This window comes from Lepus europaeus, chromosome 14 (genome assembly GCF_033115175.1).
Source record: "Lepus europaeus isolate LE1 chromosome 14, mLepTim1.pri, whole genome shotgun sequence".
Taxonomy (NCBI): domain Eukaryota; kingdom Metazoa; phylum Chordata; class Mammalia; order Lagomorpha; family Leporidae; genus Lepus; species Lepus europaeus.
This window is the reverse complement of record NC_084840.1, coordinates 25057573-25085110: the sequence shown is the minus strand read 5'-3', so window position 1 is coordinate 25085110 and position 27538 is coordinate 25057573. Positions and strand designations below refer to the sequence as shown.

The window sequence follows — 27538 nt, the reverse complement described above, 5'->3', positions numbered from 1 at the left end:
CATATTCTAAAATTCTAGTAATTAAAACAGAAATAATCAACTCCATCAATTCAACAGATCAGAGAGCTAAAAAATGAACCAATGTATATTTGGCTATTTACAATATATGAAAGATTTACAATCTTTCATTTCAGTAGGGGAAGAATTGGGCATTCAACCAAATGATTTTTTTAAAAAGATTTTTTAATTTATTTGAAAAGCAGAGTTACAGAGAGGAGGAGGGGAGAGACACAAACAGAGATCTTCCATCCGCTAGTTCACTCCCTAAGTGGTCGCAACAGCTGGGGCTGCGCCAGGCCAAAGCCAGGAGCCCGGAGCTTTTTTGGGTCTCCCACGTGGATGCCATGGCCCAAGAACTTGGATCATTCTCTGCTGCCTTTTCCAGGCTATTAGCAGGGAGCTGGATCAGAAGTAGAACAGCTGGGACTTGAGCCATTGCCCATATGGGATGCTAGTATACCAGGCGGAGCCTTAACCTGCTATGCCACAATGCCGGCCCCCCAGAAAACAATTTTAAAATGTAGAAACAATTCTTAGCTATGGGTCTTATAAAGACAGAAAGTAGTCTAGATTTGGTTCATGGGCCACAGTTTGATAACTCCTGCCCCATTCCATCCCTGATACCTGCCTTAATGAAACATTTGCACATATATGCAAAGGAGTTTAAATTTTAATCTTCATTGCAGCTACATTTGCAAAAGAAAACAGTTAGATGCAACCTAAATTTTCAACAAGGGAACGACTAATATGCAAATCTATGTATTTACATAGAAACCTCTTCACAATCCATCAATGAGGAGGAAACTTTAGAATATTTATGTGTTTCTTGGCCGGCGCCGTGGCTCAACAGGCTAATCCTCCGCCTTGCGGCGCCGGCACACCGGGTTCTAGTCCCGGTCAGGGCACCGATCCTGTCCCGGTTGCCCCTCTTCCAGGCCAGCTCTCTGCTGTGGCCAGGGAGTGCAGTGGAGGATGGCCCAAGTGCTTGGGCCCTGCACCCCATGGGAGACCAGGAGAAGCACCTGGCTCCTGCCATCGGAACAGCGTGGTGCGCCGGCCGCAGCGCGCTACCGCGGCGGCCATTGGAGGGTGAACCAACGGCAAAAGGAAGACCTTTCTCTCTGTCTCTCTCTCACTGTCCACTCTGCCTGTCAAAAAAAAAAAAAAAAAAAAAAAAAAAAAAGAATATTTATGTGTTTCTTAAAACAGACACAGAGTAGTAAAGAAACAAAGGCTACACTGCAAACCACTCACAAAGGTTTCCCCTTGGGAGGAAGGAAAGGGTGAAGGTACGTTCACTGGAGGGTAGGGACTGAAGAGGCCTTCAGCCTTATCTACATATTTTTTAAAGATTACGGGGTCATTAATGACTTTCTAAGTAAAAAAGGAGAATTCCTTTTTTAAAAAAATTAAAAAGGAAATCTAGGAATCTTTCCACTAGATGACCTTAGACCTGCCACTTCCCTGAGCATAAAGAGTCAAGGCACATGGGTCCCGCCCAAGTTACTGCTGCTCATTGTACAGGGGGCCTACCTCTCAAGGCAACACCCAGGTCGCTCAAGAATACTAAATAAGCCCAAGATATGAGGGCTATGGCCGAAGCTATATCCTGTTCAACAGCAAAAACAACTTGGGGTGAGGACTGCCTTTTAAGTAATCTTGATATTTAAAAATCTAACACTGAGAAACACATAAAACATTCCAAAGTGATTCACCAAATGATAGCATAGAAAACTCTTCCAGGGACATTCATTTAAACACAACAGGTTAAACATCTCTGCTCCCTTCGTGTTCCCTATCAAAACAATAAACACTTAAAAAAAGTATGTAACCACAGATAAGGAATAGAAGAGAACAGCAAGTGAGCAAAGTCAATTCATTCTTATCAGATAGCAGGTGGAGGAATTAGCAGATCTGACACCTGAATACTAAATACCAGAGAACAAAGTCATTCACGCACCAGAATCCCATGTCTCAGGCATACTGGTACCATATGCTACAGATGCTTAGAATAAGTCATAAAGGAAAAACAGGGAGAGTGGTTGAAAGTCTGAGTCATGAACATATAGACCTTTGGGTTTTCCTCCTCCTCCACTCAATAATGAAGTGTTTTCCAAGGATAAATTTCATCAGTGACAAAACCTATACTGAAATTTCAGAATACTAAAGGTATTTACATAAAAGTTTCTAAAAAAACAGATTACACACAACAAAAAAGATCCAAAATGAAATTCCCCAACAGTAAAGCTAAAATCAACAGCCAATCAAGTGTGAGTGTAAAACATACATGGAAACATGAGGGCTCAAAAACAAATTTATCTTTGATCCTTCTTTAAGAAAGCTACTAAAGGATTTGCTCCACCAAATCAATGGAGAGAGGAACAAAACAACCTGGCACATAGGAAATAGAGACATAGGAGAGAGAAGAAGGAAAGTTTCAGGTCAACAGCTGAACAGCAGACCTGAAGAACAGTGAGGGGCTGGTATTGTGGCAGAGTGGCTTAAGCATCCACCTAAATGTGTTAGAATCCCATATGGCTGCCGGTTCTAGTCCTGGCTACTTCTGTTCTGACCCAGCTCTCTGCTGTGGCCTGGGAAATCAGTAGGAGATGACCCAAGTCCCTGGGTCCCTGCACCCACATCGGAGACCTGGAAGAAGCTTCTGGCTTCAGATTGGCTCAAGCCCAGCTATTACAGCCATCTGGGGAATGAATGAGCAGATGGAAGACTTCTAGACTTTCTCTGCCTCTGCCTCTCTCTATAACTAGATTTTTCAAATAAATAAATTAAAATCTTAAAAGAAAAAAAAAAGTTATCCAGGTGGAAAAAGAGGATGTTTGGGCTTAAGAGAGTGTCTCCAGGAAAAGCAAGCATTCACAGGTCACCACATATATCTGACCTTGTGGAAAATACCATCTAAGGGATTTTTTTAATTCTAGAGATTTTGGAAAGAAGTAGTGATGGTACAACGAATCAAGCAAAAAACCACAAAGCAATGGTTAACCTGAATGAGCAAAAAGTTATATAAGGGAAATGTCATTAGTATACAATGGAGCTTCAAAAAGTTTATGGAAATGGAATTCAAAGTTTATTTTGGTGCAAAAATTGTTCAAACTCATGTATAGTCTCTTTGTAATACATAATTTAAGTGAACTTTTTTGAAGACCCCTCATTAACTGGTTTGGCAATGAGCCACACTTACATGATAACAATCATGTGCACACTAAGTGTTGAATCTGACTGTATTAGGAAGAGAAATAAGGAGTAGGTCCAAGGTGCTAAAACCTCATATAGAAAGCACTAGTATTTACAAGTCATAAGTGAATAAATAATATAGTAAACATAGACTTTGAAGAAAACATCAGAAAGAGCCAAGAGAAATGAAAGTTGTTGTTGTTGGGCAAAGAGACCCAGAAGTGGAAAGGATGGAGGCCGCTCTTTCACATAGGGACTTAAAAAGTTCATAGAAAAGTACAATAAAACTTAAGTTTATTTTGATGCAAACATGTTGAAATCCATGCAGTTTTTTTCAATGATATGAAATTATATTTTCCATGATCCTTAAGACCCATTTGTATTTATTTTTTAATGAAATCTTGTGGTAATAGTTGACTTTAAAAAAATTTTGCTAACATTTAATTTACATTATAGTCAAAGGCGTATGCTCTACTAAATGAAGAGTCCAACAAATAAAAAGTAAAAAGACTGTAGTTCAGTTCAAAGTTCTACTTTCTGGGTTTGTTTTTTCTCTCACAGTAAAATGAGGATAATGATAAAGCTTACCTGTTAGGCTACTACGAAAATCACATAAGACAATGTGGTACAATGGCCCTGCGAATTTCTCCAATTCACTTGGGCCAACTTTTCAGAAGTGTTCTTCATAAATAAGTTGGGTGGGGCCACAACTAAAACCCAAGCCGCTCAGGAACGGAGTGCTGGTAAGTCAATTAACCTCACGCCCAAAGTATATAAGCTGCAAGGAGACGTGAACGCGTGATGTGGAGACGTGCTCTAAGGGAGTGGGGCTCATTAGGGGAAGACTCCTCTAGTCCCACCGGGCCAAAGTTCCTAAGTGAGAGCCAGAAGCACTGACTCCCTCCCTATGTAACCAACTGTGTGTTCTTGATAAATTACTGACCCTCCCCCATCTCCAGTTTCCTCCTCAGAATTGGAAGCAGCAACTCCTGCCCTAGGGGCTGCTGGGATGTCAGATAAACTGCAAAGATGAAGGATCCTTCTGGGGCACCGAGCACAGTTTCTTGTTTGGAAAAGGATGACTACAACAGCCCCACCTAAGTTTGCTCCTGAGAATGTCAGCTCTACTTCTGAATTCCTAGCGATAAGCAAGCATCCAGGGTCAGCTCAGCACCACCTCCCGAGGGTGAGGCCATATTCACCTTTCTCAAGAGCCTTTCATGAGGCCATAACACAGAATACTTGCAGAAAAATTTATAGTGTTTGACACTATAAATAAGCATAAACAACAAAGTGTATATCAGAAATAATTCTACCAGAAAGAGTTGACCAACATTAACAAAGTAGTGTCTAACCTTTCATAAAATATTTTTTTTGAGATTTTATGTATTTGAGAGAGAGAGAACAGAGGAGAGGAGAGGAGAGAGGAGAGGGGGAGAGAGGGGGAGAGGATAGAGACAGGCAAGAGTGGGGCAAGAGAGAGGTGAGAAAGCAGGGAGAGAGAGGGGAGGAAGGAAAGAGGAGAGAGGAGGGAGAGAGGAGAGAGGAGGGGGGAGAGAGAGAGAGAGGAAGGAAACAGAAGGAGAGGGAGAGGGGGAGGGGGAGGAAGAGAGAGGGAGGCAGGGAGGGAGGGAGGCAGGGAGGGAGAGATGGTTCATCTGCCGGTTTTTTCCCCAAATGGCTGCAATGGCCAGGGCTGGGTCAGCCTGAAGACAGGAGCCTTCCAGGTAGATCTCCCCGGTGGGGGCCCAAGCACTTAGCCATCCTCAGCTGCTATCCCGGACTAATTAGCAGGGAGCTGGATCACAAGCAGACAGCCAGGTCTTGAACCGGCACTCTGATATGGGATACCGGCATGGCAAGCAGCAGCTTAACCTGCTATACCACAATGCAGGCCACTATTATTATGTCTATCATTCTTTACTTTCACCTAATACATCTAGGATCTATTTCCTCACAATAAATTTAGTTTACACTGCCACGTTCAAAAGCATCGCAGTTGACCTGACAGAGATCCTGTATCTTCCACGCTACACTCTTTCCAGCCACCCTCAGGGGAGTCAACGGTGGCTCCAGCAGGTAGCCCAGAGAAACACAGGGTTGAGATCTGAGCAAAGAATCGGGTGTTTCAATACATGTTGGCAATCCCAAGCACATTGATAATAACGCAGCTCATCTCAAACAAGGCCAGCAGCTGCTCAGTTGTCTTTTTTAAGCAGAGTTTATTTCTAGGTCTTGGAAAAAATGTGAAAAGCTGTAGAAAAATTTTATTTTAGATGTCCTGAACATCTCTGGCTTCTCAGAGCTTTAAAAAATGAACACACACACTCTGCACATACAGTCACAGCACATCTATACATATCTCGGTTCACACTGTAAGAATATATCGCACCAAGAACGCGCATATTATTTTGAGACGAAGCAAAAGAGCTATTTCCTCCCTCTCTCCATAACAGGAACACTGCAGCTCAAACTCTGCCACCTCCAGGGGGTAATTTGAGTTTTCTGGGCAGTAAAGACCCAGATTAGGAAACACATGTCCCAAGCTTCACACGTACATTGGACGACTTTTCCTATTTCCTAAGTTCATCTGTTCGGCACCATACTGTGACTGTAGGGCCCTCCACTCATCTGTGCTTTCGAAGCATAAACCAGGCCTTCTCAGATAAAGACTCAACATCCACAAACCACCTAGGAAAGCCAAGTTCAACCATTATCATTTAAGCCATGGGTCTCACCTTTGGCTTAGCACTGCTTTCCTGAGATTATGGTTGCTCAGGTGAAGGTTTGTGTCACGCACTTAGCAGGAGGAAGCAACAAGAATTCCATGATATGGGCAAATGACAAGAGTGGGACATCTGCCCTGCTCCAACCTGAGCTGGGCAGGGGAAAGGCAGCTGACCCCCAAGAGCTGGCCAGGCCTGGGGCTCATGTCTGTGAATAACTGAAAACGGACACTTTTGAAACCTCTCTTCCAGGTAGCAGACTCAAAAACAGAAAGTTAAAAAGAACTTTGAGGACAGGTGTTATGGTGCAATGGGCTAAGCCACTACTTGGGACAACCTGCATCCTGTATCGGTGGGCTGGTTCAAGTCCTGGCTTCTCCACTTCTGATTCAGCTTCCTGCTGATACCTGGGAAGCAGCAGATAATGGCATGAGTACTTGGGTTCTTGCCACCCACGGAGGAGACCCAGGTGGAGTGCCTGGTTCCTAGCTTCAGTCTGGCCCAGCCCCAGCTGCTGCAAGCATTTGAGAGGAAGGAAGATCTTTGCTCTGCTCTCTTCTCTTCCTCTCTCTCTCTCTCCCTCCCTCCCTCCCTCTCCCTTGCTTTGCCTCTCAAATAACAAAACTTTGGTGCTTTTGCCATCCTAAACATACTTGGACTAAGAGGTCAATTATTTTCAGAATTCTACCTCTTAGACCAGAAAGGTTAAGACTTGGCCTTCAGACCCCCAGAGAGAAGAAAATGTATAACCAGAATTTCCTGCCTTGCTAATGATCCGTAGGAGTGGGAGCTGCCGGGGTGGGGTGCCAACAGGTCATAATCCAGCGAGGAACACACTGTTCATAACAGCCTGTGTTGCTTTGTGCAGACCAAGAAGGCTGGGTGAGTGCTAACAAGCTGGCACAACAGGGTGATTTGACGTATGGGATTAATATGTTAATTTAAAGCTCTCCTGTTTGGTTAAGTGGCTTGCATTTCTAGATTTCTAAGCAATGCACTCCAACGCCTTTATATGAGGACCATTTGGCCTTTCTAACCTCCTGAGCTGGGCACAGCACGCTCAGTCCAGACTTCAGGCTGCGTGTGCACCATCCTCCCACCTGAATGGCAGTCTTCTCCTGACTGACCTAGCCAAATCCTGCTCTAAATTCTTCAAGAGCCAACTCAAGACCCAGCTCTTGGCCAAGCCATTCCCAAAAGCTTAGCTTGCACCAACCACCACCCTCATGAGGCTGCCTCGAAGCGCATTCTGGTCACTCTGCAGGCAACTCCTTCCTCTGATCCCCAACAGGTCCACACATGCTCCAGCTCTCCAAGCAAATCACGTCCTCCTAGGGCAGGGAGGAGGACTCCCATGCTCCTCTCTGTCAGGACCTGACAAGGACACCTAAGTGTCCTTTGGCCTCTCCTTCCTTGGCCTGTGAGCAGCGTTACCACCACTACCCAATGACACTTTCCCAGGAAAGGCCCACTTTTCTTGGTTTCTATGAAGTCACACTCTAGATTCTCCTCCCATTCCTGGGCCCTTCGTCCTCCAGCCAACTTCTGAATCTTTGTGTTCTGCAGAATTGGCCCCAGTTGCCTTTTCTCTTTGTCCACACAGTGTTGCACTCTTTCTCTACATGGCCTGTCACAGCTCCACAATGTCATGCGCATGCTCCTGGATTTCTCTGTCTGACCTGGACCCGAGTAACGTCCAGGAAGGCAAGGCCCATCAGCATGATGTTGATGAAGGCAAGTTCACCTTTCCTACAGATCACTTAGCTCTTCACAAAGAGAAGCTCGCATTCCATTGTACTAGTGCCTCTTTTTTCTAAAACAGTCATCATAAAGATGATCACCCTCACTGGGAGACCAGGCAAGATGCCTTCATTCACAGAGGAAATGGACTGCCAATAGGTTGCAGAGTTGCACACTGACCGTTGCACACTGATAAACCACCTGAATTAAAATACTGGAGGAGGATACAAAAAAAGATTAAGGGGGAGAGAATTATATTTTCTTCAGCTTAGAGTTTTCCAGGGCTCTACAAAGTATTTCTCACATAGGATACTGATTTTTTGTTTTAAAAAATGAAAGGCCAGGTAGACTATGCCTAGGTGGACTTAATCTCTATTTGTTGAAATGAATCCAAGTGGTGGAGGAATACAAGGCCATGAGCCATTGTCAAACAGCACAACTCTTCGGAGACAAGTTTGCTTTATGTTCCCTCTGGAACTAGCTGGGGCTCTGACAACCCACTCCTGGGGGAAAGGTTTTCTGATTGAATCAGGCAGCATTAGTCGGGTACCTTATGAATCAAAGATGCTTATTCTGGCTCATGGTTGTTGGCCAAGCTTGAGGGCCCACATCCGGTGAGGGCATTCCTGCTGACAGAGTTCTGGGGTGCCACAGGGGATCACAAGGCAAGAGACAGGGAACCTACTTGTACAAATCCTCTGGACTCTCTTCTAATAAAGCCACCAGTGTTCGGTTATGGGAATATACCCTGCTGACCCAATCTAAACCTAACCACTTCCTGCAGGTCCACCTCGAAACACCACACTTGGACTAAGCTTCTACCCTCTTGATACCTCACAACAAGGATTACATTTCAACTCATGAACCCTTGGAGTACATACCCAACCCATAGCACAGGCCAGCTGACATGTGTCTTACCCACTGGCGCGTTAGGATTCTATAGAATTAAGTAATCATAGTTTGGATTACACGGACCATTTTATAATTAACCATCCTTTTAAACTGACCTCACACCTACATGTTCAAAATTAAACTGATTAATATCAACTCAAGAAGAAATATCACAGAGTCACCGTCTTTGGGTTATTTCTGACATCAGAATATCACATCCCTTCCACGACCATTAGACTGACCCTTGGTGGTTTTCACTGGAGGCATGTTTCCTCAATTAAGTCTATAAACAGAAATTTTACTGCTTCAGCAAGGATATAAATCTGCAAACAGGGCACTCTGGGGGCAAAGAAGAGGGAACAAAGGCTGGGAGAAGAGAATATACTTAAATTATTCAATGAAATGGAAGTAAGTGATGAGAGTATGCTATGGTTTGAACATGATTTGACTCTTTAACTCAGACAGGAAACCCCAATGTCATAAGTTAATTGCACTAAGTGGGGGGTGGGGGTGGGGTGGAAACTTAATGCAATCATGATGGTTAGGAGGTGGGTCTAAGAGGAGGTCCTCAGTCATTGGGAGCTTACTCTCAGAAGGTAGGTCTCACAGAGTTGGTTCTGAGGGGTGAGTTTAGGCCGAATCTTTCTCTCCACTTCCTGACTCACCTGGTGACCCTTCTTCTGCTTGAGACCCACCACTGCCATCCACCCCCCCCCCCCAAAGATCAAATCAATGGTGCCACCCAAACTTTGACTTGAACTCCCATAACTGTGAGCTCAATAAACCTTTCCTCTATAGTTTATAGTTACTTTCCTCAGGTATTATATTACAATGATGAAAAGATGACTAACCCATGGTGGGTGAATTGTTTGAGACATGGATTCTTCTTTGTGTAGGACTCGCTGACAAGTAGGCTGAAGATGTCTTCCTTCCAAGGAACGATAAAATTGAGAATTGGCAAGCAGGGCTGTCACTCTATTGATCCTTCAAAACAGTTCACTTATTAAACGATTTCAATGCCAAACACAAATGGTAGCTCCCTGCAGAGTATTTGTACAGAGAAAAAGCATGTTGCTTCAGCAGTAACTCCTCTACGGCCAACCAGTTCGGGTGCTTTATGAAAGTGCCTTTTGTTAGCTCCCTACAGTTCTGTGCCTCAGTGAGTCACAACCAATAATCCCCCCTCTCATAAAGCAGCAGGGTACCAGGAAAGCAAATGCCTCCCTACTCCATTCTTTGCATGTATGTGAAAAGAAATTATATATAGTGCATTGAGCATTAACAGCATTTTCCATCACTAGACCTATTAGTATCTACACTGCTACAAAATAATCTCTCAGCACAATGCTCAATAATTCCAGCCACAGTAAGTTCTTCCAGTATTCAATCAATATATTTTATCAGCTGCAGAAGCCTATTTCCTCTAGTACTTCCCTGAGTGAAATCAGAAAATATTCATTCTTCCTTCCACTCAACAAAACACTATGCCAAGCACTATATGGTGTTGAAGATACAGTATCTCTGACCTCGTGAGGCTTACAGATCAATGAGAGAATTAAATAAGCTATTACACAAACCATTCCCTTACAGCTGTGATAATAACAGAAGAGAATATATACCAGTTGCCTAAAATGAATTACCAAATGGATCCACATTGAGTGTAAAAGGTCAACAAAGGGTTCCCAAAGAATTTTTTGAGCTGAAATCTGATGGATGAGAAGGGAAGAGAGAAGGAGAGTGGGTATCCCAAGAGACTGAAGGACCTGTGTAGGGGGCTGAGGCTGGAGAGGCCAGATGTAGAACAGAAGGATCAACAGAGACAGAGAAGCCAAGAGCAGGAGAGGGGAGAGGTATCCAGATAAAGATCAGACAGAACCTCACAGGTGATATACCACAGACTCGGTCCTAAGGAAATGGGAGGCCCCTACAGGATTTTAAAGAGGTGTTTATTGAGAAACATCTGCGAGTACTATGTATACAAGGATTTGAGTTGAAGGGAGCAAAAGCAGAAGCAGGGAATGAATTAGAAGCTATGTGGTGGACCAGGCAAGAAATGAGAGCAGCTTGGATTAGGATGGTATCATGGCGATGGAAACAGCCTACTTAGAAGGTAGACTATAGAATTTTATAGGTGAACTCTATGGGCAGGGGAGATACTAAGGATAACTAAATGGCTTTGGCCTTGAGTCACATGGATGATGGTGCAATTCACGGAAATAGCGCTAGAGGGAGAGGAGCTAGCTGGAATTCTGGGAGATGGGAGCACATGAGCTGAGGACTGCACACGCTGTGCCTGGAAAACCTGTGAGACATGCAAGTCAAGAAGTTCAACAGCTAGTTGGATACATGAGGCACCATATCATTAACAGAGATGGTTCTAAATTATAGCAGAGTCCAACACACTACCTTGTTTGGAATTTGTCTAGAAAGGGTATGGTCCAGAAACACACTGTCCTAAATGACAACCATTAGCCTCATGGAGGTTACCTAGGTTTAAATGGATTAACATTAAATAAATTACAAATTCAGTGACACTAGCCACATTTAAGTGCTCCGTGTGGCAGTGGCTGATCTACTGAACAGTGTACCAGATGTTTCGATCATCTCAGGAAGCTATATTGGCCAGTCCTATTCTAGAAGCTCAGAAGACTTGCTGTTTACAACACTCCAATCAGTCCTCCATAAAATGTTCAGCTGTCAGTCAACCAGCACCAAGACACGGACTGCCACTGTGTTTTCAGACTGAGATGAGGCCTCAAGGAAGCAGGCAGAGAAAATACGGCAAAGGAAGAAACCACAACCCTCATGACTCGGGTATTGTCAATCCAGCTGCAACACACACAAGAGATAAATGCCATGGAGAAAGGATGTAAAGGGTCATTGTACTTGGCAATCTGACTAGGCCACAGTGTGCTCACACATATGGTTAAGCATTGCTTAGGCACGTCTGATGGGGCTTCTGGATGAGGTTTATACTTGAGTCAGTAGCCTGAGAAAAGGAGATCACCATCCACAGTGTAGGAGGGCCTCAACCAAACCACTAGAGGCCTGAAGAGCATAAAAAGCCTGGAAAATCACCTTTCTCTCTGCTTATCTGTCAACACAGGGATACAGATAGTGATGGAACCTGACCTTATACTCAAGGAGTACATCATCAAACTGCCACAACTACCTACAAGTGACATTAAAACAGTTTTCTTAATGTTCTTGTTCAACAAGTGTGTAAACCAAACATCATATTTACAATATGTAAGCAAAACATTTCAACAAAAACTGCATATCAAAAATTGTGCACCTAGGTATCTGAATTGTAGATGAAGGACTAAATGACATAAACATATAAGTGTCCTAGACTACACTAAAATGGTGCAGGGCAGGCAGACAAGTACTTCATCCTGGGAGTAAATATATTTGCTGCTGTGGCTTATTTGAAACAAAAAATTAGACAACCATAAACTGTACAGCTCAGTTAGGTTACTCTTTTTAATATTGTAGATTTTTAAAATTTATCAGTAGCATAAATTATGCCTCAAATACCACAGAGTAGTGGTTAACAGTAAGTTCAAGGTTAATATTAAGCCCTTCATTAAACAATACAGAAATCAATTATCAGGCTTCAGACTAGGCTGAAAGAACCCTCTGGGAGCTTGTGTTGTGGTGTAGCAGGTAAAGCCACCACTTGCAACCCATTCTCCCATATGGGCACCAGTTCAAGTCCTGGCTGCTCCATGTCTGATACAGCTCCTTGCTAATGGCCTGAGAAAAGCAATGGAATGTTTGGTCCCCTGCCACCTACACAGGAGACCTGGATGAAGCTTTTAGCTTCAGCCTGGCCCACCCTGGCTGTTGGGGCCATCTGCGGAGTGAACCAGTGGATGGAAGACATTCATTCATTCATACTCTCTAATGCTTTCAAATAAATATTTTAAAATGGAAAGGAAATCAAAAGGATACAAATTGGAAAGGAGGAAGTAAAATTATCCCTATTTGCAGACAACATGAAACCAAAAGTCCCTACCATATATAGAGAAACAAAAAGACTTCACTAAGAGACTATTGGAACTTATAAGAGTATTTGGTAAAATTGCTGGATATAAAACCAACACACAAAAATCAATAGCTGCTGTATACACAGGCAATGCCATGGATGAGAAGAACTGGTAAGATCAGTACCATTCATAATAGCTACAAAAATATTTAAATATTTTGGAATAAATTTAACCAAAGATGTGAAAGATCTCTAAAATGAAAATTATAAAAAATTAAAGATATAAATAGAAGATACAAAAAATGGATAATTCTTCCATATTCAAGAATTCATCAAAATGTCCACATTACCCAAAGCAATATACAGATTCAATGTGACCAATCAAAATGACAATGACATTCTTTTCAAATCTAAAAAAAAAATTGATGCTAAAATTCATATGGAAACACAAAAGACTCCAAATAGATAAAGCAATTTAAACAACAAGAAGAAACCTGGAAGCATCACAATACCAGATTTCAAGATATACTATAGGGCAGTAATAATCAAAACAGACTGGTACTAGAACAAAAATAGACAATGTAGACCAATGGAACATAATAAAGACCATAGAAATTAATCCCTGCATCTACAACCAACTAATCTTTGACAAACTAAAATCAATCCCTGGAGAAAAGGAAAGTCTCTTCAACAAATGGTGCTGGGAAAACTGGATCTCCATGCTCCAAAGTATGAAATTAGACCCCCGACCTTACACCATATACAAAAATCAATTCTAAATGGATCATGGATCTAAATCTACAACCTGATATTATCAAATTACTAGAGGGTAACATTGGAGAAACTCTGTAAGACATTGGTATAGGCAAAGTCTTCTTGGAAAAAGACCCCAGAAGCACAGACAATAATACAAAAATAGACGAATGGGATTACATCAGGCTAAGAAGCTTCTGGACTGCAAAGGAAACACTCAACAAAATGAATAGGAACTGACAGAATGGAAGAAAGTATTTGTAAACTATGCAACTGATAAAGGATTAATATCTAGAATCTATAAAGAGCTCAAGAAACTCAACAACAAAACAATCTAGTCAAGAAATGGGCAAATGACATGAACAGGCATGTTTGAGTTAGAAATGTGCTAGGGGATTCCAATACAATCCCATCAATATTGCATGTACCAATGCCATCTTACTAGTCCAAGTGATCATCTTCAGTTCACAATTGATCACACTGATAGGTCTAAGAGTCAAAGAGATCACACAAACAAGACTAGTGTCTGTGAATACTAACTGATAGAATAAAAAAGGGAGAGAATGATCCAACATGGGAAGTGGGATACACAGCAGACTCATAGAATAGCAGATGTCCTAAAAAGCACTCTGGCTTCAGAATCAGCCCTTAAGGCCTTTGGATCTGGCTGAAGAGCTCATGAGAGTACTTTAGGCATGGAAAGCCAAGACACTCTGGCAAAAAAAAAAAAAAAAAAGAGGAGGACCTAAGTGAAAGATCTCTGCGAGTGAGATCCCAGTGGAATGAACAGGTCATCAAAGGAGGAGGTACCTTTCTCTGAAGGGAGGAGAGAACTTCCACTTTGACTATGACCTTGTCTAAATATGATCAGAGTCGGCAAACTCAAGAGGCTTCCATAGCCTTGACAACTCATGACTAGAGCCTAGGGAGATTTCTGACGCCATAAACAAGAGTGTCAAATTGTTAAGTCAACAACAGGAGTCACTGTGTACTTACTCCTCATGTAGGATCTCTGTCCTTAATGTGTTGTCCAATGTGAATTAATGCTGTAACTAGTACTCAAACACTATTTTACACTTTATGTTCTGTGTGGGTGCAAACTGATGAAATCTTTACTTAATATATACTAAATCAATCTTCTGTATATAAAGATAATTGAAAATGAATCTTGATGTGAATGGAAGGGGAGAGGTAGGAGGGTTGCGGGTGGGAGGGAAGTTATGGTGGGGGGAAAGCCATTGTAATCCATAAACTGTACTTTGAAAAATTATATTTACTAAATAAAAGTTTAAAAACAAAACAAAAAGAAATTCAAATGGCCAACAGACACATGAAAAAATGCTCAGGATCACTAGCCACCAGGGAAATGCAAATCAAAACCACAATGAGGTTTCACTTCATCCCAGTTATAATGACTATCATTCAAATATCAAAAAAAAAAAAATAAATGCTGGCAAGATGTGGGGGAAAAGCTATCCTAATGCACTTTTAGTGGGAATGTAAACTAGTACTACAATTATTGAAGCCAGTATGGAAATTCCTCAAAAATCTGAAAATAAGTCTGTCATATGACCAAACCATCCCACTCCCAGGAATTTACCCAAAGGAAATGAAATCATCATATGAATGAGTTATCTGTACTCCCATGTTTACTGCTGCTCAATTCACAATAGCTAAGATATGGAATCAACCCAGATGTCCATCAATTGATGACTGGATAAAAAAAAATGTGAAATGTAGTATATATACACTATGGAATACCACTCAGATATAAAGAATGAAGTCCTGTCTCTGGAAAAAAAAATGGATCCTTCTGGAAATCGTTATGTTTAGTGAAATAAGTCAGTCCCCAAAAGACAAATATCATGTTTTCCCTAATTTGTCATAACTAATATACAGAATACAAAAGATGTAATGTATATGTGTGAAAATGACAGTTTGAGATATGGTTTTTGTTTATAAACCCATTTATATACCTTTGAGGAACAGTGGTTTTTCTACTTACTACTTGTTGAATACTTTATTTAGTAGAGGGTTAAGTTTGTGATTATAAAATAACCTGAAAATTTGTCATTGTAAAAATTAAAACATAAGAAAGGAAGGAAAAGGGAAGGTGGGAGCATGGGTCAGAGGTGGGAGCATGGGAAGCATCATTATGCTCTTAAAATTATATATATGAGACACATGAAATCTGTTCACCTTATATATATTTAAAATTTTTCTTAAATGGAAGGGAGAGGAGGGGAGGGAAGGGAAGGAGGAGGGAGAGGAGAAGGAGGGAGGGGGGGAGGAGGTGATGGTTCCGTTTTCAGATAATGTTGGGCCTTCAGGTTTTGGGGAGGAGTACTTAAATTTGAAGATGAAGATGACTCTCACTGAAAATACCATTATCTATTGGAATTCACTGACATTTCTTTCCTGCTGATTGCTGAGTACTACTACTGAAGAAAATACCTTTAAACATGCATGAATGTATATAACACGCATGAACATATGTAAGATGCTTTAGTGTTATCTTGCTACATGCTTCCTATTGTTTTGGATGAATTAATCATCCACTTACTCTATGACTACCTTTACAGAAACACACTCAAATATATCCCATTTTGGAGGGGTCTTATAGATGTGTGGGGGAGAATTTGGCAGCACTAATCACTTATCTAGTAATTTTTTGTGTGTTATTGCCTGCCATGAGCACTGATACCAGCATACATTTCTTAAGCTACTTCTTTCAAGGTTGAGCAAAAGATTGCTCTATATCTAGAAATTATGATTTCCTCTAAGGTTCTAATGTATCATATGCTACATTTGAAAGGCAAGGGTATGCCTGTCTTTTACAATCACTTAAAATGTATGCTTAAAGAGAAGCATTTAATTAAATTTCCAAGTAATTTTCCTAATAGAGTTGGAATGCATGTTAACCCCTTAGTCGTTTTTATGCTTCTATATACAGCGTCTAACAAACATGAAAAATGCTAGTACTACTCAGCATTGGCAAGAGTGTTCCCAGATACTGTAGGAAGTATCATAAATTGGTGCACTTTTCCTATAGGGAAATTAAGAGTTAGTAAGCAGTATACATAGTGAATCTTAAAGATGAAAAACAAATCTTGAACGTGACGATTCTACTTCTGAGAATTTTTCCCAGTTAATGTATTCATTTCAATAAAACTGATAGTGGCAAAAATTCAGAATAATGTGATTATTAATAGAACACTAATTAAATAAACTATAGTATATTGATATTATGAAATTCTAAATAGCCATTAAAAAGGGATGTTACGCAGACTCATAGAACGGCACTAAACAGCACTCTGGCCTCAGAATCAGCCCTTAAGACATTCGGATCTGGCTGAAGAGCCCATGAGAGCATTTCAGGCAAGGAAAGCCAAAACACTCTGGCAAAAAAACAAAACAAAACAAAAAAACACAACCTAAATGAAAGATCTCTGCGAGTGAGATCCCAGTGGAAAGAATGGGTCATCAAAGAAGGAGGTACCTTACTCTGAAGGGAGGAGAGAACTTCCACTTTGACTATGACCTTGTCTAAATATGATCAGAGTCAGCGAACTCAAGAGGCTTCCATAGCCTTGGCAACTCATGACAAGAGCCTAGGGTGATTACTGACACCATAAACAAGAGTGTCAAATTGTTAAGTCAACAACAGGAGTCACTGTGCGCCTACTCCTCATGTAGGATCTCTGTCCTTAATGTGCTGTACATTGTGATTTAATGCTATAACTAATATTCAAAAAGTACTTTTCACTTTATGTTTCTGTGTGGGTACAAAACTGTTGAAATCTTTACTTAATATGTACTAAACTGATCTTCTGTATATAAAGATAATTGAAAATGAATTATGATGTGAATGAAAGGGGAGAGGAAGCAGGAGAGGGGAGGGTTGCGGGGGGAGGGAAGTTATGGGGGGGAAGCCATTGTAATCCATAAGCTGTACTTTGGAAATTTATATTCATTAAATAAAAGTTAAAAAGGGATGTTACAAATGCAATCAATGACTTGGGAAAGGAAGCCTGGAAACAACCTTAGGTTGGAACAGCAACATCTGTTTTATACATACATATACACATGAGGATACTTCAACATCACAGAAAGTGGAATTAAAAGGTAAGCTTATTTTGATGCAAAAACAATTTGAAATCAGGGCCAGTACTGTAGTGTAGTGGGTAAAGGCGTCACCTGCACTGCGGGCATCCCATATGGGTGCCAGTTGAATCCCAGCTGTTCCACTTCTGATCCTGCTCTCTACTATGGTCTGGGAAAACAGAAGATGTCCCAAATCCTTGGGCCCCTGCACCCATGTGGGAGACCGGAAGAAGCTCCTGGCTTCAGATCGCTGCAGCTCCAGCCACTGTGGCCATCTGGGGAGTGAACCAGCAGATGGAAGACCTCTCTCTCTCTCTCTCTCTCTCTCTGCCTCTCTAATAAATAAATCTTTTTTTAAAAAATTGAAAACTATGCATACAAGGAGTCTAGAAACGTCATGAAAATGTATATTACAAAAATACTGTGGATGTATTTCAATTTTTTTCACCAAAACAATCTTATTTTGGCTTAAGATTTACTTACCTATTTGAAAGGCAGAATGAGAGAGAAATAGTGGAACAGTCAGAGGGATCTTCCACCCACTGGTTTCTCCCCAAATGGCCAGAATGGCCAAGGCTGGTCAAGAACAGTATCCAGGTCTCCCACATGGGTGACAGGAGCCCAACACCTGGCCCATCCACTGTTGCTTTACCAGATGCATTAGCAGGAAGCTGCGTCAAAAGCAGAGCAGGCAGGACTTGAACCAGCGCTCTGACGTGGGATTCTGCCTTCACCAGTGGCGGCTTAACCTGCCGCACCACAACACCAACCCTATAGTCTTATCTTTTAATTCCATTTGCCACGAAAGTTCTGAAGAAACCTTGTACACATGTGCTATGTGTATACATGTATACATACAAGCAATTTAGAAAAATGGGTGTTACCAACTTGTGTTGGTGAAGTAGTCCTCTTTTGTTCATCTGAATTGTGTAATTTTTATATAATAAATATGGACTACTTTTATGGTCAAAACTAATTACTTTATTAAAATATGCCTTTTGATTAAAAAAATAAAGCTCTTCTAGCTGTTTTGCCCTTACACACATGGACTGAAACCAATCTGGTAGCGCTGCTCCATCCCAGAGTGAATCTGATGAGCACCATCCCTCCCAAACCTGGTCCCCTGAGTTCAGCCATCCACTACCCCACCAGCAAGGATCCTGCTCACCAAACTCTCCTGGACACGTGGGGTCTCCAGGAGCCTCCGGACCCCATTCTCCACGGTGATCCCCAGCCAGTTGAGCGCTGCCCAGCACCAGAGATAGTCGTAGCCGCCATGCCAGTAGCTCACGAACGCAAAGGTCATCGCAGTGGAGAACAGCGTCCCCAGCACGCCGCGCTGGGACCCGCCCAGTGGAACGTACACATACCTGGAGAAAGAGGAGGCGGTGAGGAGCCATGCCAAAGACTGCCCTGCATTCCCACACCTGCCGCTGCTGCTCACACCACACACAGCCCTCCCTGGTCCAGACAGACCACCCTTTGGTGTCTCCATCACAGGAGGAGCTGGCAAACAACTACATCTCAGCTCTCTAGGGCTCCAGGGTAAATGAGCTCTCCAGCCCAAGAGCTCTTACGACTCAAGCAAAAGAGTACTTAGGAGAGGCAGCGAGTTCAGAGTTTCCGAGGGGATGTGCCAGGTCACAGCATGCCACTTCAACTTCCGGCTTGCTGGGCACTCTGGGTTCCAAGGCAGGTGTGTTCTTTACAGCTCACTCCATTACACCTATAGCAAACCCACAGTTGAGATTGAACCACTGAAAGCAGGCCCCTAACTGGCAGGAGCTGGGCGGGTAAGAGGGGTGCCAAAGTCGGTTCCCCCCAGCTTGCCAGGCAAGTTGCCTAGAACAATGGAGAGTTCACACGAGAGCAGTGTGGTGCTCCTCGGGCAGCCAAACTGGCACTCAGAATGTGCCACTGTCACGCAGGTGTGCCCTCTGCTCCCCACGCACTGCCAGGGACAGAGGCCAGACCACATCCTCTGATCAGTAATTTCCTATTTGAGTTGGGACAGAGCAGAACTCACACCTTGCATTGGCAACACTTGAAGAGCTGGGGGCACACCTTTCTTGCAGCAGCCTTTAAAAAAAAAGCCCAGAGCTTTATTTTTATTTACTACTGGTCACAACTCCTTGGCCCACTCCTGCTCGTGGAGGAAAAGTAATGCTCATGTCCTGTGTTGCAAACAGAGCTCCGAGACACTCTGCCTGTGTCTCTTTGAACCACCAGGTAGATGGTTTGCACCTGCTGTCTCAGCATCCCAACCCATGCGGCACCGGGCCCTTTATCTATTGATGTTTTCAAGGAAATTTAATTTTGAAAATCATTTTTGAATAGAATTATTTATAGGTAGGCTAGCCAAAACTACATAAAGTGACTCATCAATAAGGAAATATTTCCAGACTGTATGATTGTAATGATTTTTAAATGTAATTATTCTTAAATTGACAAAGTCTCTCGCCTTGGCTGAAGTTGGCCAGGCTCCTCCTCCACCTTGGTGTCGGTCCTTCCTGGACTCGCATCACCCAGCTGTAGCAAGAATCCTGCTGTCACTGGAGCAAGAGACCACCCCCTACCCACCCTCCAGGTCAACATATCCAGCCAATTCCTCATCCCCTGCCCTTGGCATCTGCTCACCCTGCCCTGCCTTCCACAAGGATCCTGTAGACCATTCCATGATGCTTTCTCTTAATTCTCTGACCCCCACCCCCACCCCAGAAGATAGATTCTATCTTCCTTGTCCCAGCTGGATTTGGAAATGAGCTCAGCTTTATACCGCGATCTTTTCTCCTCTATTGCAATAGTTCTTCAATAAAACTTTTTACCATGTTCCTGTCGAGCTCTGGTCTTCAACATCCTTCACTCAGAAACTGTTCTAGTGTAGAAGAGAAATGACCTGACCACCTTAGACAAGGCCATTTTGTGGGTGCGAAAGCCGAGGCCGACAAGTGTACCTGCTCCAAGTACACAGCAGTGAAGGGAAGGGCCCGAGGTGCACATGTGCCTCTGTGGCACCGGCATCACTGCCTTCCATCAGCTGAAGAGCTCGTTTTCATCTTGCCCAGAAGCAGACTAGAAGGCACTGAGAATGTAGCCTTTTCAGAAACAAGTAAGCAAAGACAGTCATTTCTCTTGTACAAAACCAAGGTTGTCTCTCTTGTCAACTGAAGCAGCAAATATGTGCCAGGTACCCGTACGGATGAAAGGCCCCTCCTTCTGCTACCAAGCACTCTTTTAGGCCCCTACAGAAAACACAGAGAAATAAGATGGTGCCTCGGCCCTGGACAGGTATGCAGGTTGTGAACCATAGTGAACAAGTCTCATCTTTAAACTGCACGATGCGGTACATGGAAGAACAGGAGGGTTTAAGAGTGTGGGGCAGAAGGGGACAAGCGGCGACAGGTGGAGCACAGGAGGCTTTCTGGCAAAGGTTCCCACCTCGGCGAATGGTGGCCCCGCACCAAGGACACACAGGAAGGGCTGGGAGACAAACCAGAAAAGCCTGACCTCCCAGGGCAGAGGGTCTTACTTGGTGTTCTGCTGCCCCCTAGAGGTTGCTTGGTTATTGGTGTAGATTAGAAAAAACCTCAGCAGAGGAAAAAAAAAAAGTGGTGGTGGGAGGCACTATCATCTGCTGCTCCTACCTGCTTGGAGATAACCCCCGCCCCCATCGAGAGCTACCCTTCACTTCACGCAGTCAGTGCTGGGCGTAACAAACTTGCATTTTTTTTTTTTAAAATAAGTAACCAAACCAATATCGAAAGTATGAAGAAAGACTACAGTTTTATAAAACAAGTTATCCAATATTCTCCTCACTCAAGCTGTTTCATGTAGAGGCTTTTCATCATGTCTCACTCTACAACAGCGAGCTGTGCCGTGTATGCCAGAAAACCCAGGATAGCATAAAAACCTCTCATTCCGCACGCCAATGGTGCTTGATATTGGATTCAACTCCAAGGACGTGTTTTCAGGCCTGTGATAAGGAGGCACCTAGCCCCCTAATTGCATGCACAGCTATTTTAGGCACATTCTAGAAGCCTGACTGTTCCTTTGCCTTTGAAATGATAGCCAACAAAAATCTGGGAGAATTCTTTTTATTCCAGAAACTCATACATGACGAGGTGTCAGAGGACAGCGCACTGCTGGATTCAAACAAGAAGGCACAGTTTCCAGACTGGAAGATACAAATCCTTTCTTCACTCTAGATTTCCAGACGGTTGTCGGTGTGGTAAGAAGGAAGGTGAAGAAGTGATTTTCTTTTACAGATTCTACCAGTTTGGTCTCCATTCCATGATTAATAAAAACAGAAAGGAAATGGTTGAGTCCATTTACTGAGATCCTAAACACAGAGCAATCGATTTCCCAGTGGAAGGAAGAAACCAGCCACACTTCTCCACAAAGCAGAAATGGCAGGATCTTGTATCGTCAATGACAACATGGCACTGAGGGTACACCAGGCCTCCCCGCCTGGCCGGCTCCATGCAGTCCCCAGATGCAGAGAGAGCACCACTTGTTCTTAATTTGAAGGCATCTCACGGAATCAGTGCAACATAGAAAACCCCCAACTGAGGAGGAGAGACCCATGGAAAGGGCCATGGTCCTGATGACATCACTTAAACCATTCAAACAACTCTTTAAAAGCACAATGAGGGGCCGGTGCTGTGGTGTAGTGGGAAAAGCCGTCACCTGCAGTGCTGGTATCCCATAAGGGTGCCAGTTTGAGTCCCAGCTGCTCCACTTCGAATCTAGCTCTCTGCTATGGTCTGGGAAAGCAGTAGAAGATGGCCCAAGCCCTTGGGCCCCTGCACTCACATGGGAGACACGGAAGAAACTCCTGGCTCCTGGCTTCAGATCGGTGCAGCTGCGGCTATTGCAGCCAATTGGGGAGAGAATCAATGGATAGAAGTCCTCTCTCTCCCTCCCTTCCTCCCTCTCTCTCTCTCTCTCTCTCTCTGCATCCTCTTCTTTCTCTGTGTAACTCTTTCAAATGCTTTTTTTAAAAAAGGCATAATGAGTGGTCCAATCTTACAGAGAAGGGAATCCTGAGCCTACCATGTTCTATCATGCCATTTATCACAACGGGAGAGTGTCCCAGTGATACATTACATTTATGTAACCAAATCTTCAAGTCAGCCTCCACATAAACATCCTCTAGTATTTTTATTAACTAAAAAACAGTCTTCTTTAGGAAAGGAGTCTTGCTCAGGAGAATCGTGTTCACTATTTATGATCGGGTTTGGGTCAATGAGCTGTTAGCTGCTATTCAACTTCAGAAGGCCAAGGTGTCAGTTCTACTTTGGGGAAGATGGAAGTTTCTTCAAAGGTGGAACCCGCTGAGTTGACAGCTGGCACCCTGCAGAAGTATGACTGCAAGAATTGGAGCATGGGGATTGTGTTGTGGCACAGTGAGATAAGCCAGCCCTTACAAAGCCAGCATTCAGCATTGGAGTGCCAGTTAGAATCCCAGCTGCTCCACCGCCAACCTAGCTGCTTGCGGATGCACCTGGGAAGGCAGCAGATGGCCCAAGTACTTGTAAGGTGGCTATAGGGGTACCGCTGAGAAGGCATATGTGGAAGAAAATCTCTATCTTCCATCTACTGGCTGTGAAAACAACTCAAGAATGTGTCTATAGTGGAGACCGGGTGGTGGGAATCCACACACACACTGTACAGGGCTCCCTTCTCCCAAGGACCCACACAGTAGCTCTCTAGCTTTCCATGTTATCTCCAAGTCCCTTGCCACAGGAGAATCCCAGGCCCATCAAGAGGTGAGGGTGACATGCACTAGACACTGTCCAGGGATTTCACAAGGTGGGCTGGTAGGCTCCCAGCTTTCAGTACCCAACTGCACAGCAGAGGCGGGGCAGGCACCGGCTGACCTCCTACTCCAGCTCTGCCTACCTAGCTCTGCTGTCAAATCAAACTCAGGAACAAAGGGGCCATCACACCTCCATGCTTTTGGTCTCATCGCTACATCCTCTCGGGTAGTGGACAAGAGGTCTAGTATTTAGTTCTCAGATAGCAAGCTGCAGATCTACTGACACACGTGTTTTCAAAGGAAGATACATGCAGAAAAGAGCCTAATTTACTTTTAATGTCTTCTACCCAATACAGATCATAATGGAATTTTAATAAGTAAAAATCAGCAGTGGGTTAATGGGCAGCCATAGATTTTTCAGAAGGCTAAGAAAGGTCCACACTCAGAGCAAAATGAATATTTTGAGCTGGGCTAATTCTCAGCTCCTTTTACTAAAGGATGCTGGATTTAAATTTCATACGCAACTCTGAAAATTACATATTAAAAATTCTATGTCCTACTTGGCAACAGGAAAATGTGGAATTTATAAAATACAATTTAAACTCAGGCTATATTTAGTCCACATTTAAACTTCTGGGTTCATGTAATTAGATGCCAATTAAAAAAATTCTTTCTCTTCAGCCCACAAAGCTGATAGCTCAGTGGGTTGAAGCACTGTGCTGATGAACCCAAGCTTGCAACTTTCAACTCCAAGTTCATAGCCCAAAACCCAAACTCCAGTTACCTAAGAGCTCACTCGCTGGCTCTCTTACTGTGGGAGAAGCTGAAAGAGTCTGAAGTCTGAATGGCCCAGCTCAGTCGTCTTCACCACTGGACCCAGCTCCCTCAGCAACAGCAGCAGAGAACAGGACAGGAAGCCAAAGCTTGAAAGCTGGAAGACATGGCCTTGGTCCTGCTCTGCCACTGACCAATCTCTGTAACCTGGGGCAGGTCAATTAAGCCAGCTCCAGGTACGTGTAGACACTAAATAATAGGTACTGGGAGCACTAAGATCAGAGATGAGAGGAGACAGTACATTTGTCTAAGGATTCTGGAGATCTTACTGTTAAATTGTGACAAGAACACTGAGTATGACATTAACCTCCTTAAACAAATTTGACGTCTGCAATACAGTATCGTTAACTATAGGCCCAACACTGTACAGCATCTCTGGAACCTATTCACTTTGTATAACTGAAACTCCGCATCATTGATAAGCTATACCCCTCGCCTCCACCCCCAGCCCCTGACACGCACTGTTTTATTTTGCTCCCATGAGTCTGATTGCTTCAGTCCTCATATATGCAGCACCGTGTAATACAGCATATGTTCTTCTGAGACAGGAGCTTATTTCACTTAGCAGAATATTCTCCAGGTTCATCCATGTTGTTACTCACCGATACCAAAACCAGACAAAGGCACCACAGAAAACCACAGGCAGATATCCCTGATGCACATAGATGTAAACATCCTCAACTAAATAGTAACAAACTGAATTCAACAACACATGCAAAGGATAATTCAACTGACAAATGAGCTTTAGGCCTGAACACAAGAATGCTTCAACATACATAAATCAGGAAGTGTATACATGATAGCATAAATTACAAAAACTGTCTGGTGATTTAAATAAATGCAGAAAAAGCATTTGAAAAAAATCAACAGCCTTCATGATACAAAAGGAAAAAAAAAAACTCTCAATAGGGACTGACATTGTGGTGCAGTGGGTTAAGCCACCACCTGCAATGCCAGCATCTCATATGAGCTCTGGTTCCAGGTTTGGCTGCTCCACTTCCAATCCAGTTCCCTGCTAACATGCCTAAAAAAGCAGAAGAGGGCCCAAGTGCTTGGGCCCCCGCCACCCACATGGGAGATCCCAAGGGAGTTCTAGGATCCTGGCATCAGCCTGGTCCAACCCAGCTTTTGCTACCATTTGGGGAGTGAACCAACAGATGGAAGATCTCTCTTGCTCTCTCTCTCTCTCTGTATAACTCTTTCAAATAAATTAAATAAATCTTTTTTTAAAACTTCTCAAACTAGAAATGTAAGAAATTTACTACAACACAGTAAAGGCCATATGAGGCAAGCCCACCGCTAACATAATCAATGGTGAAAAAAAAAATGAAAGCTTTTACCTTCAGAGGCCACTGTCACTTCTATTCAACATAGGAATGGCAGTCTTCACTATAGCAACAAGGCTGGAGAAAGAAACAAAAGGCATCTAGACAGGAAAGGAAGAAATCTGTCTGCAGATGATGTGATCTTTTATGTGGAAAGCCCTGAAGACTTCCCAGAAGTTAGAACTAGCAAGTGAATTCAGTAAAATTGAAGGCTCCAAAGTCAACATACACCAATCAATCACTTTCCTACACCCTCACAATGAACCAGGCCAAAAGGAAATTAATGATTTCATTTATAAAATCACATCAGAAATGATTAAATACTTAGGAATGAACTAGGAAGGTCAAAGATTTATACACTGAAACCTACAAACCACTGAAGAAAGAAACTAAACACAAACAAATGGAAAGATAGCCTATTTCCATGGATAGAACTGCATATAAGAGCATGTACACTTACTAATAATGGGTCAGCAGCAACATGAGTTCAAGAGAATTTACATTGTTTGTTCTTAAAACACAAAAAAGTGAAGGGATGCAAGGAAACTTCTGGAGGTGATAGATATGTTTATTACTTTGATTATGATAACAATTTCATAGTTGAACACAGATGTCCAAACTTAATAAATCATACATGTTAATGTTTGCAGTGTTTAGCATATCAATAAAGCTATTTTTAAAGGCCATCACCATAACAATTAGCGATCCTGTATCTTCCATAAGCAACTGAAGGTACCAAGAGCTCTGGCCTGCTTGCTCAGCAATGTCCTTTCTGTGAATCCATTTACCTTAACTATGTCACCATCAGATCCAGGTCACCTGACATTTAAGAGGTAAACCTATGGATTCACAACTCTCATAGAACCGTTGATTTCTTAATCCAGATTGCCAGCTGTTCTCTACACATCTGAAATAGGTTGCAGAGAGACCTGTGGTGGATATGTGGGTGGGTCAGAGGAAGGTCCCCACGACCAAAACCTGGCCCATTGCCAACATCTTGCTACCTTTCTATCAGGGTCTCCTTATCTATGGAACCTAAAAGTCACTTGACCAAGTTCTTTCCTTGTAATGAGTAGCTGTCACACGGACAAGGCCTAAAGAAGGTCCTTGTACAGCTGAACTCATTCTACCAGTTTTAAGCAACCTTAACACTGCTTAAGAAACGTAGAGACTCAGTGACAAGGAAGTGTGTGCAGTGTTACAGTCTTCACTCCACAGAGGCAAAACAAACAAAGCAACAGCAAACAACTCTCTTTAAGATGCCACCCTTCAATGAGCCGGTGCTGCAGCTCACTAGGCTAATCCTCCGCCTTGCGGCGCCGGCACCCCAGGTTCTAGTCCCGGTCAGGGCACCGGATTCTGTCCCGGTTGCCCCTCTTCCAGGCCAGCTCTCTGCTGTGGCCAGGGAGTGCAGTGGAGGATGGCCCAAGTCCTTGGGTCCTGCACCCCATGGGAGACCAGGATAAGCCCCTGGCTCCTGCCATCGGATCAGTGTGGTGCGCCGGCCGCAGTGCGCCAACCGCAGCGGCCATTGGAGGGTGAACCAACGGCAAAAGGAAGACCTTTCTCTCTGTCTCTCTCTCTCTCACTGTCCACTCTGTCAAAAAAATTAAAAAATAAAAAAATAGATAAATAAAAAAAAAAGATGCCACCCTTCAAAACTAGCTGCCAATCACAAATAGGGGTAGAGGAAGAACAGGAGTCAGGGTGCACACTAGCAAGGGATATGCATTGCTTCCTGCCTTGGGTTTCCAACCCTGTCCTGCTTGAAGCACATGGCAGCATCGGCAGTCCCTAGGGCTCCCAGACCCCCATCTACTTTGGGTTATAAATAAATACCCTACAAAGCAGATTCTTTGGAGGTTTGTGCATGGGAGACAGAGACAGAGTTAATACCCTTTAGTGCTGTGGAGTTGAGCCTAATCGCTAATAAAAAGGTCCTCGAAGCCTCAGTTTAATAACCACCAAGATTTCCTGGCTGCCTGCCTGTCTTCCCACCTTCCTCCCAAGAGGATGCTAAAAGCATTTATAAGCTTCCCTGGGCCAGATGAAAAGGGGGGGAGTGTATGGGAACCAGAAGTAAAGGGGCAAACCCAGATAAATGCACGATGAGCGTGCATTTCAGGGTCAGAGAGGCCCGGCCCCTAACACACTTCCCAACCTTTGCTCCACCAGCAGACTCCAAACCCAGGGATCCCAGGCACAAAGCTCAGCTTGTGAGCAA

The 27538-nt window shown here is 43.2% G+C and overlaps 1 protein-coding gene across 5 annotated transcripts in view; it reads right to left on the bottom strand.

Moving 5' to 3' along the window:
- HHAT (hedgehog acyltransferase) overlaps positions 1 to 27538 on the bottom strand; it is a 310399-nt gene that overhangs the window by 58741 nt on the left and 224120 nt on the right. For all 5 annotated transcript variants that reach the window (XM_062211312.1, XM_062211314.1, XM_062211315.1 and 2 more), the window contains one exon: positions 18566 to 18767. In XM_062211312.1, the coding sequence (XP_062067296.1) occupies positions 18566 to 18767 (202 nt within the window). The remainder of the gene's footprint in view (positions 1 to 18565; positions 18768 to 27538) is intronic.